General features: G+C 40.5%; 2 protein-coding genes across 3 annotated transcripts; both read right to left on the reverse strand.

The window, feature by feature from the left end:
- Window positions 1–112: 112 nt before the first annotated feature.
- On the reverse strand, window positions 113–7,814 carry LOC311106949 (TATA-box-binding protein-like). Of its 2 annotated transcripts, none has more exons than XM_084149355.1 (8): window positions 7,712–7,814; window positions 7,036–7,238; window positions 6,596–6,912; window positions 5,630–5,717; window positions 1,891–1,982; window positions 1,633–1,800; window positions 1,357–1,451; window positions 113–1,250 (listed from the first exon to the last, which is right to left on the reverse strand). In XM_084149355.1, the coding sequence occupies exons 2-8, from the start codon at window positions 7,084–7,086 to the stop codon at window positions 1,171–1,173; spliced, it is 891 nt and encodes a 296-aa protein (XP_084005481.1). In that variant the 5' UTR covers window positions 7,087–7,238; window positions 7,712–7,814; the 3' UTR covers window positions 113–1,170. The 2 variants fall into 2 exon arrangements, with proteins under 2 accessions (XP_084005481.1, XP_084005482.1); XM_084149356.1 differs by having other exon boundaries at window positions 7,036–7,118; window positions 7,712–7,793.
- Window positions 7,815–9,394: 1,580 nt separating this feature from the next.
- On the reverse strand, window positions 9,395–11,717 carry LOC311134588 (proteasome subunit beta type-1). The gene is made up of 6 exons (XM_084168323.1): window positions 11,509–11,717; window positions 11,062–11,169; window positions 10,510–10,591; window positions 10,215–10,344; window positions 9,964–10,070; window positions 9,395–9,709 (listed from the first exon to the last, which is right to left on the reverse strand). Exons 1-6 carry the CDS (start codon window positions 11,607–11,609, stop codon window positions 9,524–9,526), a joined length of 714 nt encoding a protein of 237 aa, XP_084024449.1. The 5' UTR covers window positions 11,610–11,717; the 3' UTR covers window positions 9,395–9,523.
- Between the last annotated feature and the right edge of the window lie 6,200 nt (window positions 11,718–17,917).

Below are 17,917 nucleotides of genomic sequence, written 5' to 3' on the forward strand. Positions count from 1 at the left end.
CTATCTCAAATCCATGTACGTACTAGTCATTCACTGGATGATTGAAGACTAGTTGTAAATCTTGCCATACCCTGAAGACAAAGATTTTTAAACTAAGGAGGGAGATCACAATTGGTAAGTAAATATTTAATTGTGCACAATGTAGCAAAAGAACACATTTAAAACCAGAACATAATTACTGACAGTGCTTTCGTGGGCTTACATGGTAGACCAAACATACAGTATGTGTAAACTACTGAAACAAAGGCTAGTTTGTCTATTCTAGCATTAAAACATGAGGGATCTTAAATCACACTTAAAAAGGACCAAAATAAGACATTGGAGGTACATACAGATATGACTAATAACAGTCCTAAGATTCAGACTAAGGTTGCATGATTCATGTTCAACCATTTTCTGGCCTTCAACACCAAAGAGTGATCAAAATGTCATCCAAACAATGTTCAAATAATGACAAAATTGGGAAGTTAAGCCTTGCTGCAATACAATCCCAAGTAACATTAAATCTGGAGATTCTTCATATAACAATGAAAGACTAAAAACCATTTAAAGAATAATGTTATGAATCTTGAATGTCTGTAGGGAATATGTGGACAAACATCCACTGAGAAACGTTAGGATAACAAAACCTACATTAGAAAAATTTAAGAGCCAGCCAGACTGCCTTATTTATTAACAAGCAAGAGTCATTTAAAAATAAATAAAACTGCTAAAATACAGCATTTCTCCTAGTATCACCATTAAAGGGATCACCTTTATATACTCCCCCATAGTCAGATCTACGTGTGGATACCATTTTTATGTCTCCGTGTCCAGTATGAAGGAAGTTAGAGGTAGTTTCGCGAGCCAATGCTAACTAGCGTTAGCGCAGTGACTGGAAGTCTATGGGTATCTGCTAGCATGCTAACGCTAGTTAGCATTGGCTCGCAAAAATAAACTTCATTTATACTGGACACCGATACATAAAAATGGTATCCACGAGTTCATCTGACTAAGTAGATAAATGGCCTCATTGCCAAAATCCCGAAGTATCCCTTTACGGTGAATAGGAGGGGTCCCTGACTTGATTAAACTGTACAGGTCCAATCAGTCCCAAAGTAACAGCTCACAACATAGGACAAGTTCCCATGTGACAATTAAAAATTAAAAAAAGATTGCAGGCATAAATATTTATGTTGTCTTCCTGAATCCTTTCAAGATGGGGTAGATGTTTTCAAATGCTTCATAAATTTCTCCTCTCACCTTTGCACCTTGAAAAAAGCAGCAACAATAGTACATACACAAGTTACATTTGACAAAAATTAAGGACAACAAATGCCCCTTCTCTATGTTATTAGGAAAATGAGAAAAACTCACCTGTTAATACAACTTTGCCTGAAACAAATATCAACAGGACAATTCTGGGTTTGATCATTCTGTAGATTAGCCCAGGGAACAACTCTGGTTCATAACTGAAAAATAACAAGAGAAATATTAGGCCTACTTCTAATCTTTGCTCCCAGTACTAAATCACTTTAGAATACCAATAGCAGTTTTATAAATAATGAACAAAATATGACAGAATTCCAAGTATGACAACGCATCTCCTCAGATATTACAGGCTTTCATTTTGCAGTAGTGAAATAGACAAACCTGCTGAACTGCTGGTGAGTTAGTACAAGTCCCTCTAACCGAATGGGGAATTTGACATCACAGCTGCCCACCATGTTCTGAATCTTGAAATCAAGGAATTTGGCTGGGAAGCCCAACTTCTGCACGACTCTGGCATATTTCCTGGCCGCCAGGCGGGACTGCTCTTCACTGGAGGGGAAGGAGGAAGTATGATAAGGCCTTTAAAACAGATGTTTTCATGTTTCCTGTTTTTGTTTTTTTTAAGAAGATGATACTAACCTTTTGGCTCCTGTGCACACCATTTTCCCAGAGCTGAAGATTAGTGCAGTTGTTCTTGGCTCTCGTATTCTCATGATTACAGCAGCAAATCGCTGTAAGACAAGAATAGTTAAAAAGTTGTGAATTTATTCAATAGAACAACAGTGTCTTGTTGGGACATTCTAGGACCCGAAGCAACATTGCCATTCTAGTTGGCATTTTACCGTGGTCCAATTTCACCTTTCCATGGGCCCTGACAATGATTTGGAAAAAGGTATGTACCAGCAGCAGTTATATAGGATGAGCTGTGTATTCTCGACATAGCTCATCCTATATACAGTGCATTCGGAAAGTATTTAGACCCCTTCACTTTTTCCACATTTTGTTACGTTACAGCGTTATTCTAAAATTGATTAAACATATTTATATTTTTTTCAATCTACACACAATACCCCAAAATGACAAAGCAAAAACAGGTTTAGACATTTTTGCAAATATGTTAAAAATAAAAATGGAAATATGACATTGACATAAATATTCAGACCCTTTACGCAGTACTTTGTTGAAGCACCTTTGGCAGCGACTACAGCCTCGAGTCTTCTTGGGTATGACGCTACAAGCTTGGCACACCTGTATTTGGGGAGTTTCTCCCATTCTTCTCTGCAGATCCTCTCAAGTTCTGTCAGGTTGGATGGGGAGGGTTGCTGCACAGCTATTTTCAGGTCTCTCCAGAGATGTTAGATCAGGTTCAAGTCCGGGCTCTGGCTGGGCCACTCAAGGACATTTAGAGACTTATCCCGAAGCCACTCCTGTGTTGTCTTGGCTGTGTGCTTAGGGTTGTTGTCCTGTTGGATGGTGAACCTTCGCCCCAGTCTGAGGTTCTGAGCGCTCTGGAGCAGGTTTTCATCAAGGATCTCTCTGTACTTTGCTCCGTTCATCTTTCCTTCTATCCTGACTAGTCTCCCAGTCCCTGCCGCTGAAAAACATCCCCAAAGCATGACACTGCCACCACGCTTCACCGTAGCGATGGTGCTAGGTTTCCTCCAGACGTGATGCTTGGCATTCCGGCCAAAGAGTTCAATCTTGGTTTCATCAGACCAGATAATCTTGTTTCTCATGGTCAGAGTCCTTTAGGTGCCTTTTGGCAAACTCCAAGCGGGCTGTCATGTACCTTTTACTGAGGAGTGGCTTCGTCTGGCCACTCCACCATAAAGGCCTGATTGGTGGAGTGCTGCAGAGATGGTTGTCCTTCTGGAAGGTTCTCCCATCGCCACAAAAGGACTCTGGAGCTCTGTCAGAGTGACCATCAGCTTCTTGGTCACCTCCCTGACCAAGGCCCTTCTCCCCCGATTGCTCAGTTTGGCCGGGCGGCCAGCTCTAGGAAGAGCCTTGGTGGTTCCAAACTTCTTCCATTCAAGAATAACCGAGGCCACTGTGTTCTTGGGGACCTTCAATGCTGCAGAAATGGTACCCTTCCCTAGATGTGTGCCTCGACACAATCCTGTCTCGGAGCTCTACGGACAATTCCTTCGACCTCATGGCTTGGTTTTTGCTCTGACATGCACTGTCAACTGTGGGACCTTATATAGACAGGTGTGTGCCTTTCCAAATCATGTCCAATCAATTGGATTGACCACAGGTTGACTCCAATCAAGTTATAGAAACATCTCAAGGGTTATCAATGGAAACAGGGTGCACCTGAGCTCAATTTCGAGTCTCATAGCAAAGGGTCTGAATACTTATATAAATAAGGTATGTTTTTTTATTTGTAATACATTTGGCAAAAAATCTTAACACCTGTTTTCGCTTTGTCATTATGGGGTATAGTGTGTAGATTGAGGAAACAATGTAATCCATTTTAGAATAAGGCTGTAACGTAACAAAATGTGGAAAAAATGAAGGGGTCTGAATACTTTCCGAATGCATTGTAACTACATTTTACTAATTTAGCAGACACTTATCCAGAGCGACTTACAGGAGCAATTAGGGTTAAGTGCCTTGCTCAAGGGCACAGAGACTTTTCACCTAGTCGGCTCTGGGATTTGAACCAGCAACCTTTCGGTTACTGGCCCAATGCTCTTAACCACTAGGCTACCTGACTACAGCTGTACATACCTTTTACATTGTCCATACGAACTATACACACAAACACACCACGTATTTATATTACAGACTGACATTGCTTGTTCTGATATTTCGTAATTTCTTGTTTCTTTATTTGAGGGGGCCGGTAGGATTATTTGTGTATTAGCATTGTACTGTTAGACACACACTGCACTGCTGGAGTTAGAAACAAGCATTTCGCTGCACCTGCTTTAACTCTTTATACTCGTACCCATATACGGGTTAAAAATGGCAGATTTGGGCACTGATAAACACCTAAATTGGAATGCAGTGGCTGTAGAGTAAAACGCTATCCATGATGTCAGAGCTCTGGCTCTGCACTTCACAGCGCTGTATGGGTTCAGAGCTTGAGCACCTCGCGCGACATGACGTTGCCCCCATCCCTCCCGCTAATTGGGCAACTATTGCACAAAAAAAAAGTCTGAGTGAGGTAAATGCTGTAAATTAAGGGACTATGTAGCTCAATTGGTAGAGCATGGCGCTTGTAACGCCAGGGTAGTGGGTTCGATCCCCGGGACCACCCATACGTAAAAATGTATGCACACATGACTAAGTCGATTTGGATAAAAGCATCTGCTAAATGGCATATTAATTAATATTAATGTATTTTAAAATATGAGATCGTGAGGATTATAATAAATACCGCTTTGATGTCATACAAGCATGCCAAACACCTGTGAGTCCAAATGTGCACTTCACATTTCCATATCATAAAAATCATGTCATATACAGTGTCAACGTTTATGATCACTATGTTTGATGTACAGTTACAAGATGGCATGGCGTCATACCCTGGGTTGTTCTGAACAGAATGAGCCTGTCTATTGTGAAGAACATTCCCCGCGGCACACGCACCTGAATGCATGACTCCTTTCTATGCGCACCAAAATTATGATCAGTTTCCCTGAATTGCCTTGTGAAAGCCTAACACTGTAGTATGGTATTTTATAACTTATCTAGTCATGTTGGCAATAGAACAGGCTTTCAAATGATGCCCACCTGACCCAGATTGTGATTTATAATGGACCGTTTTTTTATTGCATAAACAACAACAGTAATTGTGTAATGGTGGGGATGCAGGGCTGTGTTCAAAACAACTACAAGTGTGCTTGCTCTAGTTCCTCAACGGCACAGCTAGGAGAGCTAAAAAAAAAAGCATCTTATAGTTGAAGACGCTTCTTTGAGTCATAAAAGTGCATAGAAATGACTTAGGAACTGAGGACACTTTGGAGAGGTGTGTGGCCACTTGGAGACACCAGTTAGTCCTCTCATTCAAACCCTTGTCATTTTTTGGTCTTATGTTGCACCTACCCAACATTTTCCTGGAATATTCTTATCAGTTAATGAATGTATCCATAGTATTTTCAGATTTCCGTTATCAACAAATTAGGCAAAAATTACAGTAAATGTAAAATGCACATTAAATCAACAGTGTAATGTTTGGATTCAGTCTTCTGTCAGGTGAACTGTTGTGTCCTCACCTTTAGTCTAATAATTTTCCCATAACCTCGAAACTGTTCCCTCTCCATTGCTACCATAGTCAATTCACACGAGTGTTAAGGGTTAACATCTGTTAATCTGGGTATGCAACATAAATTCATTTTGATTTGCAAATGAAAAATAACAATATGCTTACCTTAGGATTGTACTCAGCATTTCTAGCTCGCAGTGCTATTGTTTTCAAGTCAAGTTTGCAGCCCAAGTTTACAGTGGATACAATGTTCCTAAAGAGGGAAGGAAATAAACCATACCATCAGGATGAGAGATTCTCCTTGCTGATATGGTCAGATCACTATTCAAACCATCACTATGGTCAGATCACTATTCAAACCATCACTATGGTCACATCACTATTCAAACCATCACTATGCTCACATCACTACTCAAACCATCACTATGCTCACATCCCTACTCAAACCATCACTATGCTCACATCCCTACTCAAACCATCACTATGCTCACATCCCTACTCAAACCATCACTATGCTCACATCCCTACTCAAACCATCACTATGCTCACATCACTACTCAAACCATCACTATGCTCACATCCCTACTCAAACCATCACTATGCTCACATCACTACTCAAACCATCACTATGCTCACATCCCTACTCAAACCATCACTATGCTCACATCACTACTCAAACCATCACTATGCTCACATCCCTACTCAAACCATCACTATGCTCACATCACTACTCAAACCATCACTATGCTCACATCCCTACTCAAACCATCACTATGCTCACATCACTACTCAAACCATCACTATGCTCACATCCCTACTCAAACCATCACTATGGTCACATGACTATTCAAACCATCACTATGGTCACATCACTATTCAAACCATCACTATGATCACATCACTATTCAAACCATCACTATCCAAAGCATCACTATGATCACTATTCAAACCATCACTATGGTCACATCACTATTCAAACCATCATGATGATCACTATTCAAACCATCACTATGGTCACATCACTATTCAAACCATCATGATGATCACTATTCAAACCATCACTATGGTCACATCACTATTCAACTTACCTACATAGTGGTTGACACTAACAAATTATTCAAGAACACTTACTGTAGCTGTGGGACAATCCCAGAGCTCTCAGAGGCAGGTGTTGCAGGTGTGATGGGTGTCATGGGGGTTAGTGGCGTAGTGGTGTAGAGAGGGGTGTTTCCCGGCAGTGTGGTGGTAGTGACCGTTTGTGAGTGATAAAGTTGTGGTGTCTGTCCCGAGCCCCCTGACACCCCACCCTGCTGGGCCGAAGCCTGCTGTTGCCGATGCTGCTCCTCCAGGAGAGACAGGCTGTTGGTGTTTGTCACAGGTTGGGGAGTCAGACCACTGCCATAGGGCATCATGGGGCTGAAGATGGGCGTTCCAGGCGTCATCGCCCCCTTTAAAAGATGGAATAACAATCCCTCAATTAGGATAGTTGAATCTAAACATTTGAGCAATGCTGTTTCTGTGTTGCCTACAAAAACTTCTCACTCAAATTTATTAGAAGTCAAATGAGTTACCTGCGGGGAGGCAAGACCCTGGAAAGGAGGCAAACTGTTGTTCTGCTCCATGTCCTCAAATTATGAAGCGGACAGTTGGTTCACTGTCTCAAAAGGAAATAAATTCTGAGACCTATGAGCAATTCTGTTTTTGAAAAATTCGACCACAGTCGTGTTGGAACAACAGAGGGTAGCAGCGAACCCCTAAGCTAGCTTCTTTTGACCTGCAAGAAGACAACAATCACAATTGATACCAAGTAACACTACTGTCAAGAAACTTGATAAATGACTGAACTAGACCACATTATGCAGCAGTAGCTAGCAAAAAACTATTGCTAGTTAACAAGCCTTTGCAGCCAGTCAGCTAGCTAGCTAGTTACCGCCAGTGATAGCGGCGCACGAACTCTCTTAACATAGCTAGCACTTTAACGTTACACATTGGAATTAAATCCAATGTTGCAATGTATGCAGTTGTATATGTAACGCATGCAACTTCGTGTGCGCGTAAAAATCAGTTTGGCGCAAAAATCGCACCTGACTTGATGATTGGCAGAGCTGGCCAGGCTAATGTTAGCGTAGTATCAACGTTAGCTAGCTTTCTACTTCCATGTCAACACTCTTGTGGTCATTAGTGTTTTGCTCACTAAGTGATGAAGTTGTGAGCTGTTGAGATGGGACAAATATTTCAAATACTCACCACGTCTCTAACTTTACTTAAAATGTCACATTAAAACGCTTTGGATAGCCGCTGCTTTCACTGGTTCATGCACTCACTCGCTCAAAACAGTGACATCCGGTATGATACATCCGGTATGATACATCCGGTGTCAAAGTTCACAAAAATTCACATAATATTCTTGATTATTTTATCTGGCAGGAGCAAAGGCAAAAGTTATCCAAAATTAAAAACAGAAAGTACTGTTCAAGAAAAAAGGGTTGGTATTATGCATTTTCTTTAGAGATGTCTTTAGTGATTTTCTTTGGTTCAATCCCTGCAGTTCAGAAGTTTCCCTTCAACCATTACATTGGTGGTAGCAGAAGGATAATCCCTGGTTTCTGGCCTTTGTCGGAAGCGTTACCCCTGGTTGCATAGGGGTTTGTGTGAACTGTGAAGTGTGCCTCTTTGAGAGGAGTTATGACTCCAGAATACTACCTTACTACAACCAAAAGGTCAGGGCCTGGTTTCCCAAAAGCTCCTTAAGGCCTTCGTAGGAGCATCGTTAAATCTCCGAGCTTTTTCCCAAAACCATCGTTATTAACGTTGCACGTGAAAACGCTCGTGATCTAACGCTTGCCTCAGACCACTCGTCGCACTTTATATACAGAAGATATCCGCTAAACATATAATCACATGGTTTATCCGCCCCTGATACCACGATAACTTCAGAACAAAGTCGACTACAAATAAAGTTGCCAATGTCTTTGCAAATGATACAAACCATCGACGTATAAAAAATGCTTCAAATTAAAACCGAGATGACTGCAATAAAATGTAAATACATTTCATGTTCAATCAATTGAGTTATATTTTGCTACGTGTAGGGTATCTGTTGGCTAATTTTTCTATATTTCATGATGTGTAGCCTAACATGTGCGCAATGATGTGCCAAATCTTGATTTAGTGCATTATTATAGGGTAAGCATTAGAATAAGCCGCCTCGGTAATTGCAGCCATAGGTTGTGTCTTTTTAGGAGCTGATCCGTCCTCAGTATTGTGGAATAATTCTAATGCTATGGTATGATTTGAATGGAGAAAGCTGATCCAAAAGCAGCATTGTCTTTCGAGCCTATCAGTATCGACACGTGCCTCAACGACGCGACGCACTTAGCGAACGTTCGTTCTGTTCGTTCTCTCTGCTTGGTGTTTTAGGAAATGTATGTTGTGCTGCGTTCTCATGCTAGTCTGAACTAGGAAACTCGGAAATGTCCAATTTGCTGATTCACTGAAGGCGTCACGTGTATAACTACAACCAGTTAGCAAGTCTGAAATGTCAGTATCCTAGTCAGAGACTAGCACTTGAATACGGCATTACAGCTTCGGCGTGTGTAGGAAAGATAAAATCTTTAAAACGCTCATAAATCTAAATTCCATCGCAATCGGAAACCGCCCCCTGGTCAGTTATGGCACAGGTGGTAGTATATCCAGTTCCAGCTGTCCAAACTCAATCTCTTAACACCCCTATTTGGCTAAAAGTATTTTTGCCAGCCTTAACCAATTCTCGTCTAAGGAGACACTTCCAATCTCAGGACCGATGGCATATATGTTGAGCAAGATTTTTCTTTATACATTTGAATACTGTTCAGACTCCATTGTAATCAAATACATTTTCAAACATTTCATGTCATTTATACAATTTTAAAAAGGACACTGACAACATGAGAAAATGAACTACAGGGAACATTTTTTATTCTTCAGCAAGAATGTAAAAAGAAAAGCAGGAGATTGGTCCAAAATATGAAAAATCCAGACAAAAGCGTTAGCTTGACACGGCGGCGGGGAATAGGTTGTTCAATCCTTCCTGAGAGGGACTGTCTCTTCTTTGATACCCTCCTTGGTGACGATGCAGATCCTGAGGGCGTCCCCGGTGTACACGTCTCTCTCAGCAGCGGAGATGAAGACATCTTTGACCAGCTGCACAGCCTTCTCCTGGCTCAGGGGCAGGTGCTGCACACCCTCCATGTTCTTGAATCCAATCTGATTGTAAATTAAGAATAAAGACGATAAGGGGAAATACAGTAACAAGGAGATGGTTTGTCCCGAATCAAAGATATCTAGGTCACTAGAATGTCTAGGGTTTCCTTGCCACAGCTAAATTCTACATACACATTTGGCATACAAAAATTCCAGTCATATTGTGCTGTCGAATTAGACAGAGGTGCTTTGAGTTGAACAAAGCCCTCAAAAGATAATAGTGATGCTGAACTTATACCACTTTTTGGTTTCTTTACCTGGTTGTCAAGCAGAGGTTGCAGCATGGCACTCGCTGAGCCTCCAGCTTTGTATGTGTCTCTCTGATAGGATCCCACTGGGTCAAAACTGTAAACAGCTCCTTTACCTGAAAAGCAAAAACAATCCAGTTCAGTTTGGAACGTCATAAATAGTGGACTAGACTTAACATATGCAGTGAATACCTTACACATATGGAAACTGAACCAAGCATCTGATAACAGTAATAACAGAAATAGAGCAGGAGATATACCTTCCTCATCCAAGCCACCGATGATGTTGTAAACGTAGTAGGGGAAGAATCTTCTACCATACAGGATTGTTGACAGCATGGCTGCGATTGCTCCACTTGTCATGCTCTTGTTGTTGGAGTGCTTGTACATCTAAAAAATAAAATTTCCCATCAGACATTGGCTGATGTTAGAAAATTATACATTTACAAATGCTAATTTATTGTGTACGGCCGTATGCCATAACTTTCAGCTGAACTAACAATTTTGAAAGTAAAAATGATGAAAGAAAGTGAAACAGTCTCAAGACGATCTCACCTTTAATCTTGCATCAATGATTTTGGTAAGAGTCAAGCAATCCCCATGGAATCCACTGCAGCCTATGACAGTTGTATTTGTCCTGTGAGAAATGAAACAAAATGTATTAGTTACAGCACCGTAACTTAGTGGTCAAATATTGATGAACATCTAATGTATTATGATGTTCACAAGCGTAATCCATTTTAATTCACCACCATTTCAACTTATTTAGTTTGACCAAGACTGCATTTAGATTTATCATCTATCATGTCATTAGATAAAAATAATTGACAAGTCACTTTGGCTGAGCTTAGACAGGCAGCCCAATTATGAAAATGTTTTCCAACAACTGTTTTTTTGACCAATCATGCCCAATTAGTGAAAAAAAAATATCAGAATTGGGCTGCCTGTCTAAACACAGCAATAGGGAGGCAGTTAATGGGGTTAAACCACACCATGTGACAATCTGCCTTCGCTCATCCTTGGGAATACAGTTGTGTGGACTTGACTTGGCTTACCTGGTTAAATAAAGGTGAAAAAAAAAAAAAAAAAAAAAAAAAAAAAACTTACAATTTGTAGCATTTTGGAGAATCACGGCTGTGGATTGAATAGCCTTCACTCAGACGGGTGTCTGAGGCCACAATGGCAAAGTCTTCACCGGCAACAGCAAGCACAGTCCTGGAAACAAACAAAAAAGTCAAGTGTAAGTTGACATGATGGCCTAACAAACAAGTTGGTTAGTTTTGGCAAAACCTACTGTAACTAACTGAAATCGAAACCAGCTAAACAACATGTAGTTAAGTCTTGTTTTTCACGTAGTTAACTACGAAAATATTATCTTGATTAAGTGTTAGCTATTTACACCATGACACATTCTTAGTCAGACACTATATCAGTCACTGTACATTCTGCAGAACAAAATGATGCACAGCATTAGCTAGGTAGCTAGCTAACGTTACTGTAGCTTGCTAACATTTGGGCTACCTAAACTAACGTTAGTTGGATATTGACGCTTACCCTCCGTTGAAGGAATATGGAGAGAATCGGTGCTCTACTGGTCCAGTATAGTGATACTCCTTCATTTTCCCATTATCTCCATAAACTTGTGTATTAAACATTATGCCGGTTGACAAGGAAACTCAATAAACTCTTCAGCTTGCTAAAGACAAATGGGAAATCTCGCTGTATCACTGCAATATGGCGGACGGATATGGTTCTTCTTCTTCAACAACCTACAAAACAAAAAGTTGTCTTTCCTACCACCCACTGGCTGGAGTCATGGAGGGAGTTCGAAAAAGCGGTGAGGGAGGAGCGCCACTCTCAAATCGAATCTGCGCAGCTCAGCCATGTTATCAACAAATCAGCAAAAACAACAATGTTAATAAACAATTTTCAAAAAAAAAATCATTGGGAAGGCAGATAAAGCATTTTTAAATAAAAAACGAATCACTTTAGCATATGAAAATACCGAATCCTACTAATTACGTCACTTTTGTCTTGAGCCGACTTCGCCGTCGGCCAGAAAGGGGCACCTGGCTCACGCCCGGGAGGCATCCCGGTTTCAAAACGAATACACAAGTGGGTGTATGGAAATCGAACAGCTAATTGTGCAAATTTGTTACCACTCAAGACCGTTTTGCGTGGCTGCTGGGGTGTATTCATTACGTCTTACAACGGAAACCGTTTAAGAACCAAACGGAAGCAAACAGCGCAAACGGGAACGAAACTGAGAGGGACATACCAGAATTTGGCCAATAGAAAGTCGTTTTCATTGCGAAACGTTTTCTGTTTGGAGTAAACGTTTTGCAACAGAATTGGCGTAATGAATACAGCCCTGATGTGTCTCTGTTTCAGTGTGTCTTCGACCGCAGAGATGAGGGTAAGCCATTTCATTTAGGCTAACATTTTGCGATTCACTTTGAGCTTCGCCTTTTGTGTAGATACCGGTGTCTACGTTTTTCGTAGATGTATATACTAGCTTTTTATTACTGTATAACGATAACGTGGCGATCTACCAAGCTAGCTAGACTTTTACCTTAGCTAGCTAGCTAGGTAAGTTAGCCTGGGGACCAGACAAGGAGTTTGGGCTATTCCAAGCTTTGGGACACTACATCTGGAGTCTGTGTATTCAGCCTGGTCTCATATACTAGACGTAACATAATAAATAAATATGGAAGCCTCAAATGTGTACGATATGTTACGTTTGGTATGTATGGTTCAGTGTTTAATTGTAAATCGGGAGGTGCTGGAACAAAAAGTGTACATGAGAGGGGGGTGACCTGGGGAGCTCTGCAGTACCAGGAGCGCATTACTTATTTTTTCCTCACCTTTATAATAAAGCATTGCATGCATTTCATTGCATTTGCGTAGTGGCATAGAGCAGTAGAGTAGAGGCAATTACAGAAGTTGCACACATGGGGAACATTTTAGTAGCCTAAGGGTCAGGGGAAAATGTGACTTTTATAAATGCATTTCATGCAATTCTATGTCATTTTACATGACTGGAGACTTTGGCAGATACTTTTTTAATACTGTAAATGATCGAAATGACAGACTACTTTGACACTGACAAACTGAAAATCTGAGATCAATAAAAACAACCTTGTGTTGAATCCAGCAATAGCCTAGGCCTAAGTGTGTGGAGACATATATTGTAGGCTACAATATGAGGAGGAAATTATAGTCCTAAAAATGGTTTCCAGTTTCACAGACTCACCCAATGATGTGCAGTTCACTCACCGGTGATGGCCGATGCGTTTGTGCCAAAAGCCTATATCTCTCTTTTTACTTTGTAAAACAATATTTGGAAGTTGATCAAATATTTTGTTAGCCTACAGCAGACAGATTGGTATTTTCAGCTGGAGCCATTTACTTTCTAACCTGTGTTTTCCCTCGATTGTATTTGAAATATTGCGTAAGGCCTGTTTTGTCTGCGTGCTGTTTGTTCACTGACAGATGTGCCATGCATTCCCGACTGTAGGCTATTCCTTGTTATTGCCTTACAATCCACAGCTAGGTTATTTTTTTAAATAAGCTGTTGATCCTCTGTGGCTAAATTGTAGGCATTTTCATTGTGTAGTAGGCTATTCTGAATTATTTAATTTATTTCTGAACAGACAGCAGTAATTCTATAACTTTGGCAAATGTAGTTCAATTTATCATGGGTGCTGCAGCACCTCCAGCACCCTTCCCACGGCTATGATTCTATAAGGACATAAATGATGAAGTGAAACGCTGGAGAGATGAGTTGCAGGCTCATGTCTAACACTGCAGAGAGAGGGAGAGAGATCATAGAAAGTGAATCTCATTCTAGTTCTGTGAGAGATACAGGCCCGCTTCTCTCTCTCTCACCACAGTGATGGCCATGCGTTGGTCTATATTGGCTACAATGTGGCGCAAATGTTTTAACGAAGAGGCAACTCGAATGAACTTTGATTGCTTTTATTATAATTTTTACATAGTAAAAAGTGACAATTAGTTTTCATGCCACGAGAGGTACCGGATCCGGCCAAATAGGTTCCGGAACGAAACAGTCCCAAACGGAGAGGATCCGGCTCAAATTAAGCACTGGTATGGTTACATATGACAGAAAGTTACTTAAGGCAAAAACGAAAGGAGGGGGTGGTTGGTCGGGGTGGGCATAAACGCAAACGTCTAGCAACCCAAAGGTTGCATGTTCGAACCTCATCACAGACAACTTTAGCATTTTAACTAAATAGCAACTTTTCAACTATTTGCTACTTTGCGACGACTTAAACATTTTCAGTGAAAACTGTTAAAAGTAGTTATTGTGCATAGCATGGAGTTGTATGGTTTGTTGAACTTTGCAATCATTGGTATTTCTTTTGTTACTACCGTGGAATTACCCATTTATAAATACCCCATCTGGAACATGAGTGTTTGACAATTGTAGAGGACCTGAGAGGACCATTTCCAGAATCAAACACTGTCATGTTCCAGACGGTGTATTTAGAAATTCACTGTCTGGTCCCCAACCAGAATTTCTGGAAAACCAGGGAATTTATTGAAAGTTCCCAGGAATTTTGCAACCCTAGTCGTAACACGGTAAAGTTCAGGCCAGAAGGGGTCAGTTTTCCAGCTTTTCTCAAATACTATTTGTCCATTACCATGTCAATCAAAGCATGAAAAGAAACGTAGACAATTCCCCGGATGTTGATGCTAACACATTAGCTGTAGGCACCCGCAGCTCCCCCGGGACTGCCACGCAGAGCGCAGAAGAAATATCAGCCCATGGAGAGAAGCACGAGATTGAACATCACTCAACTTTCTAGAGTTTTCCCTGTTAGTTAACACTTTCAATATTTCCCTTTACTTTGGCAATTGTGATCGAATCAACACAATATTAGCCACTTTCAATGCAACATACCGAAACAAAACAAACTATGCAAGAGATTTTGTTTTAGGCTCAGCCGGTACTCTACACAGACTGGTGCGGCATAACCAATCAGAGCTGCAGTAGGCCTATATGCAAATAAACCATTGCCATATATGGATCTGTGACATTTACTTTGAACTGGACTGTGTTTGGGTCATTGACATGATGTGCATATTTTGGTGTCCGAATGAAATACTTTCCAAAATCAACAACCAATTTATACACATTTTATGTTATGTAACTATGCCCTTTCTCTTTTATTGAGTCCTAAAATAGTTAATGGTTAAATGTGAGAAAAAAAACTGTCACCTTCGGTGCTCTAAAGTTTAAAAAAGTCATACTGTCCGAAGACAAATGCAATCTATATAAATGTTAATAAAACATCTCAAATCATAACAAAACTGTAAAATGATTATTCTTGCATGTTTTTTTTAAGGGTCTATTGCACTATACGTCTGTATGGGTAAGACATTTTAGGCAGAAAGGTTTTAAATACTTTTGTCCGGAAAAATAGCCTTAATGATTATCATTCGGTACTCATGTGACAGGATGTGACATCATTAAGATGCCTGTGAGATACCCTTTGGTTAAAAATAAAGGTTAGCAAGTATCTCATAAATCTTTGATAAGTTTACATTTCCACTACTAAAAACCAATTAAAATGTTGAATTATCTGTAAAGCTTATTTTATTTCGATACTCAAGATACATACTTGATGTCAAAGTCAAGTGTTCACATGGGTGCATAAGCAGTTGCCTCTAAAACATGTTTATGTGAGAAAGGTAATATGGTGTAAGCAAAATGATCATTCGGAGTCACCAGAAATTCCAGTTACACCATATGACTAAACGGTTGTACTGAATGTCAATATGTTTGTCTTTGTATATTTTTTTGGTACACACAAATACATAATATTATCTCCTTTTCAAGTAAAAACACACGTTTTTGTCGGATAAGGGTATTTTATGTCAGTTTTTTTAGTTTTATAGTATAGCACATCAAGCAGCTAAAACTGAAAATAAGTTTATGTAAATAACTACTATCCTATATCTATCTATCTATCTATCTATCTATCTATCTATCTATCTATCTATCTATCTATCTATCTATCTATCTATCTATCTATCTATCTATCTATCTATCTATCTATCTATCTATCTATCTATCTATCTATCTATCTATCTATCTATCTATCTATCTATCTTAATTGAGAGTCAATTTGCAGATGCCTTTATCAAGCAAATGCTTTATCGTCAAGACACAGATTACTGCTGACTCAGTTGCAAATTTGCCACAGAATTCCAGGCGTTCCACTTTGGGGGGAGTAGACAGCAGGCTACGATCCATACAAGTGTTGTGTACACATCAGAGGGAAGCCAGTCCTACGCCAACATATCTGACTCCCTTAGACATGATGAGAGAGCAGTATGGGCTCACCTGGAGCCTGTCCTAAGAGATGTCAAGAATAAGAATCCACAAATCATGACACTCCACATGATGAGCGATGGTCCCGTCAACCAATACAGAAACAAGAAGAACATGTATCTACTCAACACTGCCATTTATTTACGGATTCAAACAAATCACCTGGAACTTTTCTGAAAAGGCCTACGGGAAGGGGGCATCAGATAGCGTGGGTGGGGCTATGAAACGTTGTACAGACAAACACATTCAACGTGGGGAGGGTGTACAGACTCCCAAGGAGCTCTTCGAACTACTTGAAGAGTGGATTGAGCATCAAGTTCTTTTGGATTATACATTTACATTTACATTTTAGTCATTTAGCAGACGCTCTTATCCAGAGCGACTTACAGTTAGTGAATAATTTTTATTTTTTTTATACTGGCCCCCCGTGGGAATCGAACCCACAACCCTGGCGTTGCAAACGCCATGCTCTATCAACTGAGCTACATCCCTGCCGGCCATTCCCTCCCCTACCCTGGACGACGCTGGGCCAATTGTGCGCCGCCCATGAGTCTCCCGGTCGCGGCCGGCTGCGACAGAGCCTGGATTCGAACCAGGATCTCTAGTGGCACAGTTAGCACTGCGATGCGGCGCCTTAGACCACTGCGCCACTCAGGAGGCTAGATGTCACTAAGTACGATGAAGCTGTGCCAAACAACCTTGCTGGAGTCAAAGGAACCATGAAATTGCACCAGGTCATCTCCACAGTGGAAGGGAAAATAAAACACCATGAAGTGTCTTGCTTCTGCAGCAGACCAAGCATCTGCAACACCTGTTTCAGTGCTGTGCCATCAGGACAACACCATCACTGAGGAACAGCAAGATGAAGCTGCAGCTGTGTCCAAGTCAGCACTTGCTGAAAGTCTAGGCAGTTTTGTCATTGTCAGCTACGAAGATTGCCCCTTTGTGGGCCAGGTGCTGAAGGTGGTTGGGGAGAAAGTGCAGATCACTTGTATGCAGCAGCATGGAGTGAGGAATGTTTTTGTCTGGCCCTCTGTGCTAAACATTACCTTCTACTATGAAGGAGATGTAGCTCAGTTGATAGAGCATGGTGTTTGCAACGCCAGGGTTGTGGGTTCGATTCCCACAAGGGGTATGAAAAAAATTAAATAATGTAAGTTGCTCTGGATAAGAGCGTCTGCTAAATGACGTAAAATGTAAATGTAAAAAGTCAATGATCATTGAGCCCGAGCCGTTGAGCTCAAGAGCATCTGGGCTGTCCGACACAGACTGGGATGCTTTCCTGTCACACTAGTGCAACAACATCAAAAACACTGTTTTAAGAATGCAAGTTTGATTATTGTCAACTTAAATGAGTTTGTGATACAACTTGTGATAATTTCTTTGTTTCTTGAAATTGTAATGTAATGTAGAAAAACGGTTTAATGCATTTTATATTTTTATGTTTGAATGTTGAATTATTGTTAAATAAATTCATCATAATGCATCATTTTAATCCTGTTTTTAGAAGTCCATTGTCATGTTCATGATGAAATGTTTCTGCGTGATTATCATTTGAGTCACATTTTTTGTATTTTATTAAGCATTAAAGGCTTCATTGTTGTT

The sequence above is a fragment of the Coregonus lavaretus genome (assembly GCF_964263955.1).
Source record: "Coregonus lavaretus genome assembly, chromosome: 1".
NCBI lineage: Eukaryota > Metazoa > Chordata > Actinopteri > Salmoniformes > Salmonidae > Coregonus > Coregonus lavaretus.